Source organism: Hesperophylax consimilis, chromosome 23 (genome assembly GCF_061612785.1).
Source record: "Hesperophylax consimilis isolate HC1 chromosome 23, BYU_Hcon_1.0, whole genome shotgun sequence".
In the NCBI taxonomy this organism is placed as follows: Eukaryota; Metazoa; Arthropoda; class Insecta; order Trichoptera; family Limnephilidae; genus Hesperophylax; species Hesperophylax consimilis.
The window spans coordinates 5311841-5334006 of NC_142858.1; the positions used below are offsets into that span (position 1 = coordinate 5311841).

General features: G+C 32.8%; 1 protein-coding gene across 1 annotated transcript; it reads right to left on the reverse strand.

The window, feature by feature from the left end:
* Positions 1–1140: 1140 nt before the first annotated feature.
* Syx7 (syntaxin 7) lies at positions 1141–16799 on the reverse strand. Its single transcript, XM_089646101.1, has 7 exons — positions 16494–16799; positions 11744–11813; positions 10707–10866; positions 8972–9074; positions 8704–8831; positions 7572–7727; positions 1141–2720 (listed from the first exon to the last, which is right to left on the reverse strand). The coding sequence occupies exons 1-7, from the start codon at positions 16600–16602 to the stop codon at positions 2634–2636; spliced, it is 813 nt and encodes a 270-aa protein (XP_089502227.1). The 5' UTR covers positions 16603–16799; the 3' UTR covers positions 1141–2633.
* Between the last annotated feature and the right edge of the window lie 5367 nt (positions 16800–22166).

Consider the following 22166-nt stretch of genomic DNA (forward strand, 5'->3'; position numbering starts at 1 on the left):
CAAAAAGAAAAAAATGCAATTCCTCAAATAACCAAAATTTTGAACGAAAGTTTGCAATTGCAAAAAGATAACAAGGATAAGGATGAAAAGGGAAATCGTGCATTTCTTATGTCGTTTGTACCCATTATGAATTCGATGACACCAGATTTGGCTATGGAAACCAGATATCAAATCACCAGTTTATTCAGAAATATACAAAGAAAGCAAACAACCTACGCAAATAATTAAAATACAAATCCTGATATTCCCAGCAACTTGTCTGAATTTATTTACCGCAGAAACCAGGATGGGAGCTCAGGCTCAAGAACATATTCTGAAGCATTTTCTCCAATAAGCAGAGTAGCATCGCCACAAAATGAGACTGCTTCTGACACATCACAAGGAAATGATGATTATTATAATATTATATCTTACCTACCTCTTCAATAAATTACTCTGGTCTACTTTTTATTAATAATTTTTTTTAAATAAAATAATAAATAATATTATGTGATTTTATTTACCTGAGTGTGATAGCCAAGCGTTCTGCAGGTTTGATGGATCGTCGCATGTTTGTATCTTGTTTGTTAATACTATGGCTCACAATTGATAGAAGTTCATCAAACGAGTTCACAGACATTCTGTAGTATGTGAAGAACTTTTGAGGATTATCTCGGTGTACACTAAACATTAAATGAAATATTCCGGAATTTAAACGATTACTTAATATTGGTGCCACCCAAACACTTTGTCGTTTTTTTTTTTAATAACTCTATTAAAATAAGCGCTGCAAGAGCAGTGATAATTGGCGGATCCATTTTGAAGAATGAACCAAATAATGTCCGCGGTCGCTTTCTCGAGCGGTTTCCCGCGGCGGGAGAACCGCTCGTGTAGCCTGGGCCCGTCTGTAGCGGTTTACAAGCGGTTCTCCCGCCGCGGGAGAACCGCTCGTGTAGCCTGGGCCTAAGACACCACAAATTGGTGAAGTCGATAGTTCACTACAATAAGTAGTGTTTACTATGTTATTGTTTTATTTTAAATTATAATGTCACATCACAAAATATCTGCTTCATATGAACAAAAAAAAACTTTTCATCAAAATTCATAGTTTATTGATAATAATTCATCAATACATTTCATATTTATATATGTATAAGAGTATATAGATGACATATAGTTTGCAACAGGGTAGAAAGATAATATTAGACATATTATTGTTACTGTAAATTTTTAATAAAACAATGACTTTAAATGTATAGCAGGAAGGTTATAATGTCTCATTGGTCATGTAAATTAAGTGAATTTAATAAAAATAGTATAAAAATGTTTATTATTTTTATTAATGGACAGATCTACCAATTAAGATAATGTAAAAATTAATATTTCATACAGCAATTTTCAAAATTACGCTTAGCCCCACCTACGGCTATAATTAATTTAAGCGCTATATAGTTTAAGTAGAGGTTTCCATTGCCAATCAAGTTAATTTTCAAGTTCTATTTTATGAGAAATTAAAGCTAAATGGAATCTCGGTAATTTATATGTAATGCTTTAGTTAACACTACTTATCTATATGGCGCTTTATAATAGTACACAAAAAGTTAAAATAAGAACAATAAAATGCTGAAAAAAGCGGGTAAGTACTAACTCTAAATTAAAGTTTTAAAAATTTACAACAAATAAACCTTTTATATACGTATATACATATATAAGTGGTTTTTATTTGTAAAAAATTATACACCATGCGCCAACTCGCAATCGCTCGCTTGCAAAGATAAATGGGGACAGGGACAAAGGGATCAAATATTCATATGACAAGTCATCAAAATAAGGTTTAAAGAACAGCTAGTCACAAGCGGTACATTCACAATTGCAAGAGACGCAGTCAAAATATGGGTATCTACAATAACTATTATTAATTATTCTTGGAATTACAATATGCATAGTTTAACATCAAGCTGAAATATTATTTTATTTAAATCATGAAAATAGTTATAAACTATGCACCACTAATTCTTTAAACAAATGCAATGTGAATTTAATTTATCATATTTTTAAAAAACTTTATTCAATTTTACTGGAAAGGAAGAGGGCATCTATTTGTTTTAGTTTCAAGTTTAAATTTGCATCAATATAAAAACCTGAATCAGGTTAGTAAAATTACAAATATTATGTGTATACTCGGTAACATAGATCTGTTTCATAGTAATACTGTAAAAAACTATAATATGAATATTCAGTAAGTAATTTTCTAGTTTGACAATATATGAAACTGTCATACAAATTTTACAATACATATTTAATAAGATTCATCAATTATTTTTATGTATAAAAAAATCACCAACACCTATGGCCAAAACACTTTTTGAGTTTAAATATCAGAATCTAAACAAAATAAACCGCACAAACTAAAATGCAAATTATAGGCAATGCTTATTTATTCTTACACTACTATTTTTATACCAAAATTAATATAATATTTCTTTCAGAATTCATAATACATAGTCAAATAATATACACATTGATGGATACATGATTGAATTTTAAATAATTATGATTAAATAGTTTTGTAATATGTTACATGTAAACAATTTAATTTTTAATACTTACATTAAAAATAAAGGTAAAAGGTATTTTCTTCAAAATTTATAATATCAATGTGTAAAAATTACAATGGCCAAAATCGCCAAGATTATCACAACTATCACTATCAAATACAGTTTTTTCTTCCTCAGCTTGGTCTGAAAAGAAAACAGATAATAAATTATAATTAAATCCCATACACATTACACATTTTGTTCCAGTTTAACATGTTTCCCATATGATAAGATTTCCCTGCTAAAGATAACTTTAGACTTTACTTTCTAAAAACCGATAGTTACTCGCCATTTTGGCAGAAATGTATGGATTTGCGTGCTTCAACATTACTTATGATTATTAATCATTGTGATATTACAGAATATGATGACAGTGATGATGAATTCCTTTTCCAATTAACGTTACAGCGAAAAGCGAAAACATTTCGACTACGTAAGCGTAAATAATACGTAATTTGGAATGATTCTAAATTTCTACCGCGATATCGTATGTCGAAAGGTCTCTTGTCACTTGGTGACGGTGGGAGAAATAGAAAAAGGCTTAAATTAATAAATTGTTTTTTTGTATATTTTTACTATAACCTTTGTGACTTTATTATATTACACGTCACAAAATTAAAAGAATAGGTGCAGGCATGTTGGAATTGCTGTCCCAGACCTCATGCTTTTGCTTGTTGGTGCCTGAATCCATTGAATTTGAGTTCTTGTTGAATATAATGTATATCACTGAGCACTACCATCCGAGTATCTACCTAATTCGCAACCAGTTCAACATCGTAGTTTCTTTCCAACAAAAATTGCCAGCCTTCTTCAGGTAATAATATTATCATAATATTTAATAAGGCCATGTCAATAAACAAGTAGAACATATTTGTACTTGATATTATTTGAGGATATTTTCTAGATCCTAGAAATTTGTTACGATACAAAAGTAAAAACCGCGGGATATTTTGACAGTAAAGTTGTCTGTCACCATAGATCACAGATCAAATCATCGGTGTAGCAGTACTGAAAAAGAATACAGGTGTTTTTTCAGATAATTTTGAGGAATTTTCTGCTTTTACACTGGCCACACTAATAACTATAACTTTGGCAAAATTATACTTGAAACAGTCCGTGATTCTATTTAACATCCTCGTTACATAGTTAAATGACAATACAGTCTGCAACCTGGCAGGCAACGGACGCGTGTAACTGTACGTTAGTCGCACTAACACGTTGAGACCCGAATACAAAACAGGATAAATAAAACGTTGCGATGGAGGAAGAAGTTGATCCGCATGACTACATATCCAAAGCTAAGAAAGAAATTGCTGAAATGACCGCATTATTCGATGAATCAAGAATCACAAAAGAAACAAAAATAGAAATCTCGAAAAAAATGAGCTCTATTATGGAAAATATTTCGCATATGGCGATAGACTTAGCAAAACTGAAAGAAAAAAATACAATGCTGAAGGAAATGCTAAAAACGAAAAATGAAAGAGTAACGTACGCGTCAGCAGTAAAAACCAACTATCACCAAGAAGAGATTGAAGAAAAAAACTTTCCAATTATAATAACATCATTAAATACGAACCAAAATCAAGACCAACTTAAGGAAACAATACAAAATAAAATTAAAATATCTGCTCTGGGCATCGGAGTAAACAGCATGAAAAAAATAACTAACAACAGATTAATTATAACTTGCCCTAAAAAAGAAGATGCAACCAAACTGAAAAATGAAATAAACAAAATATCAAAAAAAGACATTACGGCAGAAGAAATACAAAGAAAAAAACCGTGTGTAATATTCAAAGGAATACAAACAAATTACACAAAAGAAGAATTTTTAACAGACTTAAGTCTCCAAAATGATGACATTAAAATAATGACAGATCAAAATCCTGATATATTTCAGGTGAAAGCTATCACCGACAACAAAAGAAATAAGTCCCACAATATAATTGTCGAAACAAATGGAAACATGAGAGATTACCTTATAAGAAAAAAACGTGTCAACTTAGGATTCTTGAGGATATATGTTGAAGACTGCTACCCTTTAACGCAATGCTACCATTGTCTAAGATTTGGCCATACTGCACATAAATGCCTAGATAAAATAAAGGATCCAAGATGTATGCACTGCGCCGGAGCTCACCAATACCGGGAATGCAAATCTCTGGACTGCCCCCCCAAATGTGCCAACTGCTGGGATTCTAATCAAAAGAAACAAAAAAATTTCCCTACGGATCACCTACCAAATAGTATAGCATGTAAGTTTAGAAATTATATGTTAAAAGTTGCCAAACAAAAAATTGATTACAATGCAGAATAAATTAACTATTTTAATTAAAATCAATAATTTAAATATTCAGCCTGACGGCATAGTGTTAAACAAGCCATTTACAAATCATGAGTCACTGCCGATTGCTTATCAGCGGCAGCACTCTTATTTTAAATATATTCAGACGACAATAAACAAAAATAATAATAGAGGTGTTGCAGTACTCATTCTGAAGAAATTCATTATTGTTAATATTTTAGATTACCCAATATTTCTTACAAACTGCATTCAAATTGAAATAAATATAAAAATGACATATGTAAACCTACCTTTCAATCATTACTCAAATAAATACTTAGGTATAGTAACCAGAGAGGTTGTAATAAATTATCATATTAATAGCACAGAATTTGAACTAATTATTTTATAAAACATTGCTTTAAGTAATTATCTAGAAGAAGATAATGAAGTAGATTTTTTAAGAACTAACGATCTACAACAGTGGATAAATATTAAAAAAAGTGATGTAGGGGAATTAATTTGTATTCATGTAAATATCAGATCATTATGTAAGAATTGGGATGTTTTGCATGTTTATTTAAGAAATTGTTGGGAGCGTATAGATATTTTAATGATTAGCGAAACAAATATACAAGCTGACCAAATTAATATGTATGAGATTCCGGGCTATTCAAATTACAACTATTGTCGTAATAATAAATCAGGTGGGGGCATATCGCTATATATAAGAAACAGTATGGTATTTAAACAATCACCACTAGAATCAAATTATTTTGAAAATGTTTTTGGTGTAATTACTCTTCCAAATAAACAAAGTTTGAGTATATTAGCGATATATCGACCACCGAATCTTAAAAAACTATCTTTTATCAGGGAAATTGAATCTATTCTGACGGATTTCATAGGCCTTCGAGACAATGTTTTGTTCTTTGGGGACACTAATATAAACTTGATGAATTTTAATGATCCTGTAGTAAACTCATATGAAAATATTCTTGCAAGCAATTATTTGATCAAATGCATAGACGGTGTGACGCGTGAAGCAATTGTTAGCGGGCGCATAACACAATCATGCATAGATCATATATACGTTAGGTACAGTAACGGGCTTAAACAAATGGACTCGCTATCAGCGTGTGTATGCGAGATTTCCATAGCAGATCACTATATGACAGCCGTTAATATTAAATATGATGTGCAAAAAGAACCATTAAAAAACATGAAAAAGATAACAATTTTGTCCCAAAAACATATTGATAATCACATCCGAGAAATACATTGGAATTCTTTACTCAATGAACAAGAAAGTACCTTTTTGTATCATCAAATTAAAAATAATTTCATTAATTTATATGAAAAAAGCACTGTGTCATTTTTTGAAAAACCAACCAAAAGACCACATGCGATCAAAAAATGGATAACTACAGATATTTTAGAGTTAATAAAAAAAAGGGATTTATTGTTTCGAAGATGGAAAAATTCTCCTTGTAATAAAACTTATGAAAATGAATACAGGTACATGCGAAATAATGTCAACAAATTAATTACTAAAAGAAAAAATTGTTATTTTAAAGATAAATTCAAACGTAGTTTCAATAATACTAAGCAAACATGGGATGAAATAAATAAATTGTTGGGAAGAAAAACTAAAAGTAATTGTGATGAAGTCATCTCACGATATGTGTTAAAGGAACAGACGGTGGAAAATGTAACAAACCAATATGTAAATTATTTCTCAGATAGTATAAGCCAAATGTTGCACAGATGTGATTTTAAGGCATCCAATGTTAATCAAATAGAATTACCTCACAGTATGTATTTACCAAAGGCAACTCTCACTGAGATAAAAAATATTGTTAAGAAAATGAAAAATTCAAAATCCTTGGGAATGGACAACATAAGAATGTACGACATAAAAAGACATATAGATATTTTAGGACCTATTATAACGCACTTAGTTAATAGACTTATTATAGAAGCTGAATTGCCAAATGATCTTAAATGTGCTATTATTAGACCTATATACAAAGAAGGAAAGCACTCAGAAATAGGAAACTATCGACCTATCAGTATAATGCCTGCACTTGAAAAAATTTTTGAAAAATATATTTCCTTAAAATTAAATAAATACCTAGAAAAATTTGACATTATAGACCAAAAACAATATGGCTTTCAAAAGAAAAAAAGCACAGAGCATTTATTACAGGATTTTTCAAATTATATTAATAATGAATTAAACCATAAAAGACATGTTTTAGTACTATTTGAGATTTTTGAGAGATGTGAGGCACAAAATGGAATTAAATGAGAAGCTTGACTATCCATCGAACATCGAACCCCTACTCTTCACAGAAAAATCATAGATGAGTCTGGTGGCCTGATATTTTAAACTAAACACCGGTAACCGGTAATTTCAGAGGGAAGACATCCAGTTGGCCACCCCATACAAAGTTGGAGAAAGAAACTCTAGGGGCTGTGAGAGGAGGATGGGCCTGCAATGAACAGAGGCCGCACAGGTAGCCCAGGACAGGGACTTGTCAAAGTGATGGGTTCCTGATCCGAATAGGAAAGTGGAAAGAAGATGATGATGAACTAAATTTTAGTAATCATATGTACTTAAAACAGGCATATTGGCAAAATGAAAATTTTATCCCTAGTCCCTTAAAAACTTCAACAAATATTTGGACAAAAATTTAAAATCATACCTGGTAATTGGATGTTTGTCGAAGTTGCTCCACACCCGTCTCCACATGTCCCGATGAACTCTCAATATTTGCTTCAATGGAATCAATGACTGAGGACTGATCATGTATGATGGAGCCCAACTCCTTGAAGATGTCATTCACACTGGTGATGTTCCTCTGAAAAGAAAAGAGCGACAATAAAATTATTACACAGCACAGCCGAGTGACTGCGGAAAATGAGTAAAGTCATGGCATGCCATGGGGATTGTCTACAATCATTCTAGGCTTGATTTATTGTTGCATTGTGTACAAGCAAGTACATATTTTCCCCTATTTCCGCTTATAAACAGCCTTGAACGGTGTGCAGTGACATCAGACAAGCAATGCACTCTAGACAGAGCTGTGTGCTGATTGTGTTTTTTTTTTCTCTTGTAAATTTTGTCATATATCTTTAAATTTGGTAAATTTTCTCTGTTTAAAGATATCTAAAATATTATACACATAAAAACTTTAATACATGGTTAATGAAGAAAAATGGAAATTCCATAACAAGTTACTTGCAAACCGTTCCTGTAAAACATAATTTTTGAGTAAATGTAATTTTTACACCGAAAATGGTTTCTAATGTGTCTCCCATATATTGAATACTCTTTTTCTCTCTCTCTTTTTTTCTTTGTTGCATTTTTTCTTTCCTTCTTGCATTGTATTTATTATGGGTACATCATTTATGTTGAGCAATTGAGCGTGTTATTATTTCATTTATTTTTATTTTTTACACCTACACAGACTATTTTACTGTTTCTAATGTTTTAAATGCAATTGCTAGCATTTTTCCTACTTATTTTTATTTTTAAATGCAACTTTACTCTATACATATGATAAGTTTTTATGGGGTACTCCATCTAAATAAGAACTCTCACACTAAAGATTGTTCAATTTTTTATATATGTATGTAATATTTTATATCTAGATTATTTTGTATTTTTTATTAAGCCTTTCTTTGTTTACAAAATATATGTAATGATACTGCTACCCGGCTCAGAACAGATATTGTCTAGTGAGTTGGGTAGCGCACATGATTTGAAATTTATGTACCATTGTACCATTTATGTTTATAAACAACCGGATAAAAAAAAAATCTTAACTTCCTTACCTCAAGTTCTAATACATGCTGTTCTTGTTCTTCGTAATTCTTCAACTCCTGTTCTGTCGGCATCTGCAGTTGTTCTCTTCGTTTTCCAGATGAGGATTCCAGCTCAATAAGTTCACTGGCTGCGTTGCCTTCAATAAAGAAAAAAATTAAAAACACTTTAAAAATAAACCAAGGTAATTATTTTATTTTTAACTTTCATTGATGTAGTATTGTATAAAAATATTTAACCTGAAGTTATCAAGAGATGTTTGTAGATAAATTTACAAACCTAAGTTGAATGGATCAGCTTGCCTATTATTCTTTTGGGCCTGTTGTGGCTTGTGTCGTCGAACCTCCTCGTTGGTCTTTTGAGCAGCAGTTCTCTGTGTTGCCTGTAGAAAAATACATTGTTAGAATTATGAAAATATTCAACGTCCAGGCGCATGCATTCCATACAGGCATTAGGCCCCACCTAATTTACCTTTTTCGCCTTAAAATATGAAATAATATTAAACAAAAAAATTATTACTAGCAAAAATTTGAAAAAATTGTTGGATTTATAAATGTTTATATTCTTTAATATTTTAGCACGAAAAAGGTGAATTGGGCAGGGTTTAATGCCTATGTGGAATGCACACGTCTGTCAGCACCTTATATAAAAGTAATTAAAAAAGATAAATCAAATTAACCGGTCAGCAACGTAAGCAGATATACACGATAAAATAACGATAGCAGTCAAGTACAATAAGCGTGTTTACACGTCAACGCGTGTCTCTCCATAGAAATCGTTCTTACTCCGTTATTATTTTAGTTACATCCCTCAAACAAAAACTAAAAGGTCGATTATAGATCAAGCTACACATCACTACCAAGTTGTCTATGGAAATACAAAACAGGAATCTGCTGACAGTCGCATAATTGACACAACATTTTTACCCGCGCAAAATGTCTGCCGGTAGCGCCGCGCGCTTCACATATTAAATTTTTATAAAATATTTTTATATGAAATGATAAAAAAATGAGGTGATAAAAGTGTTTATTACACATATATACAATAGAATAAATATTTTTGTTTACATAATCTGTGATTTTAGTACCATTTTCACCTAAAAACATGACGTGAGTCATTTTTAACCTATTTTTAATGTTTGCGTTCTAAGTTTTAATATTTAAAAATGCTAATATTTATTTGTAATATAATAATTTGAAAGCTTATTTTGTAACTTTTCTAAAACAGTTTTTACTATTCGGCTACGTTCAGAAATGTTTCATTTATAGAGCTTTAATTGTGAAGCGGTAATAACAAAAAGTTTTCGTAAAATGTCATTTCGTTAAAGACAGTTAAAGTGCTTACATGGCGATTTTCGGAGGGGTTAAGAAAGTTTACTTGAAGTTTTTGAAATTTTTTTTTATTTTTTTTATTTCCCTTATTTTTTCCCAATTTATATATTTGACATTACAAGTTTTATAATAATAGGAAAGGGAACCCACTAAGGCGCAGCCTGTGCGTGGGTAATATAAGTTTATACATTAGATTTTTGTACCTAAAAATAACAGTAAGCATAATAAAGAAAAACGGTAGGATTATAATTAAAGTTAGTCTAAAAGATTGTGCAAGAGGTGCATAATAATAATAAATCAAAGTAAAAATAAAGATTGTAAGATAATATATATGAATTAAAAGAAAACAAAATAAAATAATAATAACTATACAGAAACAAAATAGAAAAAATTAAAAATTAAATGAATAATGCTTCAACATTTGCATTGTACAGCCACAACATTAATTCTTTTTGGTATTGCGCTAGTTTAGTTGTTAGTTGCAGGTAAAGAATGTACATAGGTTTACGAGTGTTGATAGTGTCAAATATCAAGGTCTCAAACAGACGGGAGAAATTGATAGAAGAAGAGTAGGAAGTAAAAAAAAATCTTATTTCAATTAAAAGGAAAATTAGGAATGTTCAGAAGGAATAAACACAATAAATTTATGGATTACAGAAAATCATAAGTGATAAGTAACTCACTTGAAAAACATGCAATGCACTAAAGAATTCTTCTCCCAGACGCTCTCTGGTAAGCTTTTGTTGGCGCTGATCGGGCCCTTGCAGAGTCATGGTCATTATTCTCTTTAGCAAGGATGAAGTGTCTCTTGCAAGTTGTTCTGTGTAATGTTGGATCTGCTGACTGGAAATGATAACTTCATTTTGGAAAACAAGTCGCCTCTGGACAATTTAATCTCTATTATTATGTATTTTATTTCATCAATTATTTATTTGTGTACATTCAACTAGCTGTCCGAGCGTATGAATAGAGGTTGAAGTAAAATGCTCAAAATCTTTTACAAAATGTCGGTGTTCTGCCGAGCATAATTTGGTTTTAATATAAGTCAAAAGGTGTAAGATAGAATATAAAAAGGCAAAAACAGGTAGCCATCCTTTTTCATATGGATTTATTGAAGAACTGAAAACATTAAAACTATTATGTGCTTACGAATTGTAATTAGGAGTTCAAGTGGTTCACTACATTTGGTGATACAGCAGGATGACTGGTTTCGTGGAGTTTGTCTAGGTATTGGCGGCGGATGGATCAAGAGAGACTGGTTGAGGGAGGCCTTTTGACCTCTCTAGCTGGACTCTCTCGACCCATCGCCTTGCACCACAATTGGACATAAGTCCTGAGGTAAATTATGTTCCTCAGGGCCCCCTGTGTGGAACTAATGTTAAAATTAAGTAGTGCAAGCTCAGGAATCACATATATATACCCTGCATATGAAGTAATTTGGATAAACAAAAACCATCAACCATTTTGGCCAATTGATCAATTTGGGATTACAAAATAAATATATTTTTTAATTAACTTTGCAATTGAAACTCAAGTGTTTTGTCTGGGCCTATTATCTTATCTGAGTTGATGCTATGCACGGAATCTCACAAGGAGCTGGGAGATTTATCTGTAGCTGAGAGCAATGAAATGAGTCATCTCACCTTAACATTTCTCATAGTACGTAGTTGCAAAAGGGTAATTTACATAAATTATATAGGTTAATGGGGTAAACACTCACAATTGATTACGGATGTCATTTGAATCTTGGGAGGAATTGAGTTGGTTGACCATTTTCTGCATAGAAGATACTGTAAAATAAAAAGAATAATTGTTGTACTATCAATATTAAACAATATGTAACAGTAATTACAGATCAACTAAAACGCAAAGAACGTAGCTTGGAAGTTAAACAAAACTTCTGTAAAAAAAAACCTAGTTTTGGACGCGGATTGCAAAATTAAACAACTCTTTAAATGGAATACAACTAACGAATTTAGATGGTTCTGCACTAAAAAATTGCCCTGAACATCACTTTATAGTCTGCTCCGCTCCAGTACTACTGCAAATGATTTATCGATTTGTTTATTTTTATTTACTATTGTAAATTCTAGGTTAGTTAAGAAAATGTATATGTTTTCCAGTGACCAAAAACCTCAAACTGTAATGTTTAAAATTCTATGAAATACAACAAAATGTAAGTAAAAAGTGCAGTTAGAAAAGCAGTGAAGACATTTTCGAACGTTTGACCTAAAATTCCGGTACTTATTTTATAATGTAGAATTAGAAAGTTTTCCAAAAGCAAAACGGTCCAAGAATTTTTTTCGCTGGAAACTTATACTTTTTCCTAACTAGCCGTAAATCATTCATCGTATTTCTTACGTTAGCAGACTAAAAAGTGTGTATGTTGACCGTTAACTGACATGGACAGCTTGTCGGCCAAAAAAAATAAATGTCACATGTGGACAGCTATTTATGTTTCAGTTCAGTTGACAGATGTACAACTCAAACTAAATGCAAGCAATGTTGTTGCCACGGGCGGCAGCCTTTAACATGGCCAAGCCCGTCCACAGCTTGCTAGTGAAAGTGGTCGGAGGCAGTAGCTGGCATCATCGCATTCTCCTAGTGTATCGAACTGTCAGTGGATGCAGCGGCTGCCAACGGCCACTAGCTGCATCAGTCTGTGGCCTGAACTGTCCACAAAAAAAAATCACGCACAAAACTCTTTGACTTTTTGGACTTTTCAATTTGGGATTCGGTTACACCAAACGGGGAAGGGTTTCATAGTGAGTAAAAACTTCCAACCTAAAAGGACGATTCTTATTAACAACAATGGTTTGATAAACTGCCATGCCTGTTCAGAAGAAATAATATACAAAAATATATATGTCCCAGACACGAGCATAAACCGTACCCATCACAAGGTGATAAAATTGTAATTGGTGACCTTAATGCATAAATTAGCAAAGAAAATGTATTCTTTTCCCCTATAGCAAAACATAGCCAACATGTTATCATTACTTATGATAACGGCTGATGACTTAAAGAGTTTTCTGCATCATGAAACCTGGTGATCAGATCAGCAACGCATCCACTTACATATCTCCAAAGAGAAACGTGGCACACACCACATTCAAGGTTTGTAATAACTAGTAATCTAATAGACGAAATATATAATAGAAGTCTAATAGGAAGCACATCCAGTGGTGTCAAAGCATACCAGAATCACCATCTCGTACAATCACAAGTAAAAACTATAAGAACGAAACCAGAGAAATGCAGCTGCCAGTGGGAAAATATATAATATAATGTCACATATATTAAAAGAAAAATCCAACATAAATACTGTCCATTTTAATTAAAGTATGATTTTGTTATCACTATTGTATTTTATTGATTGTTTATCTTTGATCTGTGAAAAACAATAAAAGTGGGTGACACAGTGGCGTGCACAGAGTTTTTACTCAGAGTTGACAGTATGAAAAACAGATAATTAAGTGATATATTAAATTATGCACACACGTACATGCTAAGTTTTTACTTAGAATGGCTAAGCTGCTGGCTTTAGCCGGCGTTAGTTGGGGATTATCTAAGCCATATCGAATATCCAAATAACCTCTTCTTTGATGCATGTTACAAGGCAATTAATTACTGGATGTATAAAAATACCTTTTTTTTCGATTGCACTTTTTTTGTACGAAAGAAAGTAAAAAGTAATTCATTAGCAAAATTGTCCTAACTAATAGAGGTACCAACAGATATCACTGATTGTCGTTGAATTTGTACCCATAAGCATTGCCTAAACACTAACCTATCCACAAACACATCATCACTTGAATGCACACACAGCTCAAAACATATACGTGTATTATTACACAGCACAGCTGAGTGACTGCGGGAAATGAGTTAGGTCATATGTAAACATTGAATGATCTACTCTGACGTTGGTGGCATAATATTTATGGTGCATTTTAGTAGGGCGGTCGGTGAGGCGTATGCTTCGATGCGTATTTTTGAGAGTGTAGATTTATTTTTCCAATCAAATAAATAAATAAGTATATTATTAACACTGGGTAGGCAGTGTTTATGTGCCTATAAAGAATGCAAGCCCCTGGGTGATAGCTAAAAGATACTACAGTACACTAATATGGTGAACTACCAAAAATTATGACAATGATGATGTGTTAGAAAACAAATGGATCAAGTTAAAAACAGCAACCTTTTGGGGTGGACTTAGGAAGAAACCTAAATCCAAAAAAAAAACAACTGATTGGACAATAAATCTTTAAAAGAAACTAGCATAAAGAACCGAAGTTATAACATTATTAGGAGGAATCATGCAGCATAATAAAATTGCTTTTAAATAAAATGCTTTTATAATATTTATTTTAAGAGTGAAAAGCTCACAGTAATAACCGTCCTAGCATCGAAAAAATGTTTCCATTGATCGCTATTGTTGCAACATAAATTGTTCTCAATGGGCGCTTTTATAATTCCCACGGCAATGGTAACAGTGTTTTATTTCTTTAATACGTGTGAGGTAGATGTTTGATGATGAATACATTTTTTCTTTGGGTAGCAAACATATGTATATTAATTGTCTCATTAACAACATTTATTTCTTATAGATTAGTATTTAGTGCGTAAGAAAGAACTGCACCATTATAGTGATAAATAAAAAACGTTTTATCCTTTTTGTGCCATTGCCATGCAGCAACGGTAGGATTTATAAAAACACCCATTGGCTAGATGTACAGGGCATTTTTCAATGTCAAAAGACCACATCACAAAAGCCACCGTCAAACTGAAATATTAAGTTATTAGTTTCTTTGGTAAGATGGAAAGTAATATAATAACGTTTTACAGAATTTTGACTCTAACTGACTCCTAATTTCATATTTTTTTTGTTTCATTTGAAACAAACAACTGCCCCATCAGGAGCCAGTGAGACTATGGCATCCCCAATTGTGGTATGTTGTGAGGTAGTTGGGAGGAGAAGGGGATGGAGAAAGGTGGGAAAGTACCAGATAGTAACAGATCTGGTCACCAAACACGCCTAAAGTCATTTCAAGGTGCCACAGGGCAGCTCTTATAGTCTAGTTTGATTCATAAAAAGAAAATGCTCATGGTAGCAAGAATACTTATGTTACTAATACATAAGTTTAGTATTATATTATGCTGTATTATTTATGAAATATTATTAAAAACAATAATGTTTCAAACATCAACAAAATTAATCCAACTATCCTCACAACTCATTTGGATGCATAATATGATAAAACTATATAGTAACTCTACTTTGCCTACGTACAATAGTCATTTGGAGTTTGCATCAGTTGTTTGGTCTCCATTTTACAAAATCACATAAACAAAATCGAAGCAATCCAAAACAAATTTCTAAAATATCTTTGTTACAAGTCATTTATAAGATTTAATAATTATGCAGAGGTAGCTTCATACTTTAAAATTGATTCAGTGAGTGTACGGAGGCATCATAAGGATGGACTATTCCTGTATAAAGTAGTTAACAATAATATTCAATGCCCAGAGTTGCTAAACAAGATTCCATCCAAGGTTGATATTCTCAGTTCCGAACTTACCAAATACAAGAGGTCCATAAAAGAATATTTCTCTGATGGTTTGTGAATAATGTTTAGGTCTCTATTTTTTATATCTCTATTATGATTTGATTTATACCTACAACCTCTCTCCATGGCTATAAATGTATTGTTTTGTAAATTTTTCGTTTTATATAATCTTTGTTTTGTATAATTTATTTAAATAAATTATTCCATATTATGCTGTCTCAGTTAAAGTCACGAGGTGGAAATCCATAATTGGTTTTATTTTACTATATAATTCTTATGTACAAACTGATTAAATGTAAACTGTTGATTTCCCGAAAATGAATAAATAAATAAATAAATAAAACGTATTTAAATGCATAAAGGGTGGTCCAGCGGGTATGCAGGGTTTATATTTCCCTCCATTTTTTTGTATTTAAGTTGACTTTTAAGGCGATTTTTACCTGTGGGGTTTTTTAAAGTCCAAGGTCTACCCTAATAAACCACAAGCAATTCCTGAACTGAAAACAGAGATCTAAGGCATTATTTCTGAAATTAAGCAAACTGTCTTGAACAAAGTCTTCAAAATTTGATCAAAAGGGTCAAGGTATGCCAGCACAGCCGAGGTTGCCATTTGGCCGACAACGTATTCCATAACTAATGTCAATATGTCTACTTTATAAATCAATTAAATAATTATTTACGATGTTTCATTAGAAAATTAAATCCGGCGTATCCGATGGACCACCCTATACATTAAAAAGGTCTTTGTTTAAAAGAACTAATCAATGAAGTGATAAGGAAACAAAAATATGCAGGGCTAAGCAATAAATAGTCAATATGTTATGTTAGGTTTGATTATGAAATAGGTTTGATTTCGAAACAGTTAACAGTGAAGAAACAAGACAATATTATGAATGAGCTTACCATTCTGTGAAATCTTCTGTATATTGCTTTCGATTGTCTGAGACAATTTTTGGAAATGTTGTTGCGAAGCGGGGCTGCTGACAGCCCCGTCGGAATGTAGTCCCTCCATGGCTGCGGAATAGAAACGGTACTCGAAATCACTAGAGGTATTCTCTGCTGCTGTCCTAAAACGGAATTACTAATGGCGCAAGCAATTAGTCACTAAATTAAGCCTACTACAATAACACCTAGAAATTGCACTCGTATTTCGCATGACACTCCGATGACACTTATCATACACTTATCAATAAAATCATAAACATTAATTTGTCGGAGAAGCATAGACAACGCGGGGAAAATAATTAAATCAGTAAAGTTTATAAAACTAGGATTAGTTGTGCTAGGCTTGAACACTTTGCGTCATACTTTGCGTTCTACCTGATTTACGCGATACATTTTTTACACCGATCCCCACATCGGGACCCTTCCAAATCTTTTTCGCTTTACACGATCATTATTTTCATACAGATAGTTACCATTACCCACGTTGTAAAGTATGTAAAGTTCTCGTGTATTATTTCTTCAAAATAAAATGACAAATCATCAAACATCCATGCGATATTTATAATATCTAACATCATCATCAGTAATAATTAAATATTGTAGTATTTACTTAGATGTTTTTAAATATTTTAAACGCAAAATGCAACATTTTCACGTAATATAGTTACGTAAAACAATGAGAGATCGCAAAAACAAAATGTCAATCAACAATCCTACACGCGAAATTCACAATATTTACAGTAATACACATTCAAAATCAGTAATAAATAGATATTGTAGTATTTTACTCATATTTCAAATATAAAACTGACTAGACTGACTATAGTTACGAAAAACGGTTATAGTTGACAGACATCAAATAATGTCCGCCATCTTAAAATATACTAATATTGGAAATACCAACAAACGTCTATCATGGTACCAACTATAAAATAGAACTCGTCCCTTTTTTCATCCCGATTAGACAAACAGGATGAAACAAGGTGTCATGTAAAACGGCCATTTTTTGGCGGATTTCTTTGGATTTCTGATATTTTAAATATACGAATGGCATTGAAGCCAAATTGACTGCATGACTAACTTCTGAACTGATTTGTATGCAAAGTATATACTGATCTATGTTAATTTTATTTCAATGTTGTTATTGCAGTTAGAACGGCTTATAATTTGTTGGGGGGGGGGGGGGGTATTTGATTATACATGGAATGGCGTATGTCGTTATAAATTTACATTCGTTTGGCATTTTTCATTCGTCTTCCCGCTCACCGCATCTTCATTTTTTTCTCGAATAGTTCCGTCCAGGGCTTATTAGGTCCATGTAACAGAAATAAGAAGAAGAAAACCTGTTAAGAGAGGCAAAAATGTAAATAAAGCAAGGGATGTGTGCCAAGACCTAGTTTTTTGGCGCCTCGTCTTCTTTAACTACCTCTACGGGGGAACGGCGAGATGTAAATAAGTATGTATTTATTTCCAAATTATTGATTAAAAACTTAACGTAGGAAGAAGATTTTTAATTCAAACAATGTTAATTAGAAAAATGGTCAGAAAAGAAAAGATTTTGTCGTCTGACATTTTTCATTTCTTCATTTGGATTTATTAATATTACTGTTTTAATTGTGTAATTAAATATATTTTTGCTTGTCAGTAGTTCATTGCCATTATCATTGGTTCTAGATAATAGATTTCATTAATTCGGAAGCAGTTTCGGATGCAACAATTACAGTAACAATATTCATAATAAAGACTAAGACTTTTGAAAGTTCAGCAGGAGGTTTTAATAAAAGAGAAAATCACGTAATGTATCTTCACTATTGTTTATATGTAGATGAGAATGGAACGAAAAAATAGGTTCCGCTTTTTTAAATACCAAATTGCTAAACCCTTAACTCTCCCAACGCTCTAACTAAACCTACAGAATCTGGTCTACGCGCACCGCTTATCGCGTTTTAATAGTGGAACAAGTTTCGACGAGATATTAGTACGCAATACTGCCTCTAATTATAGCATTATGATCTTCACTTGCTTAAAAATGTACTGTTAAAAATGATTTACATAGTCAAAAATCTAAGTGGTTTACATTGGTTATATTTAAATTGCTGAAACTAAGTTTACAATAATGTTCTTTTATCTAGACTTAATTCTGAGTCTACATAATTTATACCTATTTATATAACTGAAACTTTCCCATGGTTTGCCACGGTCAGTTCAGCCCGGTTGTCTGGGTGGGTTTTATTGCCCCCTATTATGTGGTTTAGGCATTCCCAGTATTTTTAGTTTGTTAGAGAACCTTGGGTCGTGTTGCCTTTGTTCAACTGCTGACTTTCTAATTTAATTATGGTTTCCACTTCATCCATCAAACTAACTGTTAACCTATTGTCAGGTATAACGGCTGCAATCCTCTGCTGGTGAATTTACTAGGAAATAAGCTAGCAGATATTTAGAGTTGGGTTGTTCTCATTGATAATACATGAATGGTTGTTCTGTGAATTCCGGCCATTGTAAATACATAAGGTTATATTACCATAACTGTTTTCAGATAGATAATAATTGGAGATAAAACCGTAGGCTACTAAAAATTCCCACTATTATTGTACACAGGTTCCGCTTTTTACAAACTAACTAACCAACCATCACACCATTTCTCCGCAGGGGTAGGCAGAGAAGACGAACCGCCAAACTACTAGGTCTTGGAACACACTTCTTGCCTCATTCACATTCATACATCGTCTCATTCATACTCTTCTATTATTCTGACTCTTGACATGGCCCCACTCGAGTATCTGACTCACTTGATCGTGCCATGTCTTCTACGGGCGTGACCGACTTCAGCTACAATTCGCATTTGCATCATATATCCCCCTTATACTCCTTTCTATGCTCGTTCGCTCTACATGCACATATATGCGTCCCTTTCTTCATCTTACTCACTATGCTTACATCAGCCTTGCACTCTTTGCGGAGAATCATACATGGTTTTACCACACATACGCCTCAGGAATCGCATTTCAATAGCATTTAATCTACTTGCATCCTTTCTCTGCCAGTTCGACTTCGCTTCTTTGGACATTTTTTTGTTAGCGCCAACTGCGTTCATTCCTCCATTAATGGAGTTACCTGCATTTACCCTTCTTTCAATATCTCTATCAGCCTTCTTCGTCTTTTGTAAACATACTTACTAAATACACACCCATCCACTTGCTCAAAGTATTCCTCAGTCACAACTATGTTGTACACTGTTTTCGTACTCTCTCTTTCAAACAACATTACTTTACACTTACTTACATTCATCATTTACTCATTCTTCATGCATACTTTGTTCATCCTAGATACAAGAGATTGTAGATCTTCCATAATGTTAGCAATCAGCACCGCATCATCAGCACACAACAGGCAACATACTTTCAGATTACTCAAATTCGCGCCCAATCCCACCTCTTTCAATTCTTGCACACAATTATCCATGTATAGATTGAATAACCACGGTGACGTTACGCAGGCTTGTTTAACACCTTTTGTGATACAAAACCGAAAAATTGAAAACAGAAAAACCATTTCTGTACCGTTTAGATAACTTTTTTATAAGCATCTGTGTAATGGTCTACATTAATTTGCTGTGTTTATGAATTGTTGGTCTTTTACTTGTAACTGTTTTTTTCCAGCCCTGTAATGTTTATGTTAAGACACTCTTTTAGAATCGTCTGTATGTTTGTTTACTCTCATATTCTGAATTTTTAAAAATAGTTTCTCTATTCGATGTAACTGTAGTTACATCGAATAGAGAAAAAACGAAAACAAATTTTAAGAGAAAATGTAAATTTATATGCCATTTATTTAAAGGCCAAATTAATTAAAATCAAAATAAATAATTTAAAAAAGTGTTTATGGTTCTTTTCCACTTTTGCCCGGTTTGGGCAGGGTTGCTAATTCGTGGTGAATTCCCCAAATTGCTGAAAATTTCTAAGATTTTTAAGAATTTGATTTTTAGTGAGAAAAAACGGGATTCTGGGCTTGTCTTGATTATCCAACCATTTAAAAAATAATATTTACAATAATTGTGAGAATGTACTAATAATTTCGTTATCGTCGTAACAAATTTTCTAAACCCTGAACGAAACAGAAAACACGAAAATGACCAGATGATACAAATAAATGCAATTTCAATAGAATTTGGGTAATTTCGGAGGTAATGGAACTTGTGTGGATTTTGTGGAGAATTTGAACGTCTACTCTGGGTATTTTAGAATACATGCTTTGGCAACCCTGGTCGTGAGTGGTTTTATTTAACCATAGAAGGCCGCTCAGCGTCGCTCACCAGAGATATTATCAGACATTATTGGTGAGTGGGAATTCAGTGTTGCCAATTCAGCTCCTTTAGAGTCGTCTCAGTAGAAAAAAAGTCATTTAGCTTCTTAGCTCGTTTTTCAGATTTTTCAGCTCTTATTCACGTGAAATAATATTAAAAAAATATTATATTTGCAATAATATTCCAAAATAACGAGGACTTCCCAAAAAAAGAGATTCCCTGAACTCCTGCACAAGTAAACAGTTACTAAAAATAGCGCCGTTTACACGCACACTTCGGAGCGACCGAGTCCCGCGACACTTCAGGCCGCCGCGCAAGTCTTACAGTGAACTGCGCTGTAAACCTATCGATCTTTACTTTTCTGCGACTTTTAAGCAACTTAAGCAAAGACTACCGGAAAATTATGAAGTTTTACGGAAAATAGATCAGTTGTCAGTTTCGAACACTTTAAAACAGCTGAAAGAAATCATCGCACCTCTGATGAACGGAATGGGCATTTCTGCAGACATCATTGCAAAAGCCGAAGTCCAATGGTTCAAGATCTCTCTAATACCCTGGAGAAGCACATCAAGCACAGTCAAGTTTTGGGCTGAAGTTCTAAAGTATCGTGATGCCGCTGATGAAAATCCTTTCCACGAAATCAGCTCTTTCGCAGTTTCGGTACTTGCTCTGCCGTGGTCAAACGGAGAAGTGGAACGAGTTTTTAGCCAGTTAAATATATTCAAAAATAAAACTAGAAATAGACTTGGAAATGACATGGTTAATTCGATTTTAACAATTCGATCGGGGCTCAGGCGACACAACAAATTTTGCGAGGATTATGAACTTCCCCCAGAAGTACAAAAAAAAATTGAAACAATGGCTGTATATGAAAAAAATCCTGATGAAGCCGGTCCTAGCAGTTCGATGGTACAGGAACTGGAACCGGATGACTGCTTAGATTTTTTAGAGGACTAGTCGCTGCCTAGCAAAAAAAAATTTTATAAAAAAACAATAAAAATATCCTGAAGACTTCGATATTATCAAAAATAATTGTGTTTTGAAAATTATAAAAACAAACAAGTATATTGTTGAGTGTTTGTTATGAGTTGTTCAAAAGCAGCCAACAAGAAGGACAAAAGGTAAGTTTTTTATTTTAACAATTCTGCAGTCCGCCCCCGAATTTTTCTTCTCTGAAATTCTCTAACAACCCCCCCCCCCCATGCTTTATGTCACTTTCAAAATTTTAGCTCCTTTTTGGCTCTTTTTTGGGTTTCGCCCAGCTCTACTTTAAAATTCGAGTTGGCAACACTGAGTGGGATATCTATGATTGTCTGATTTCTGCAGAT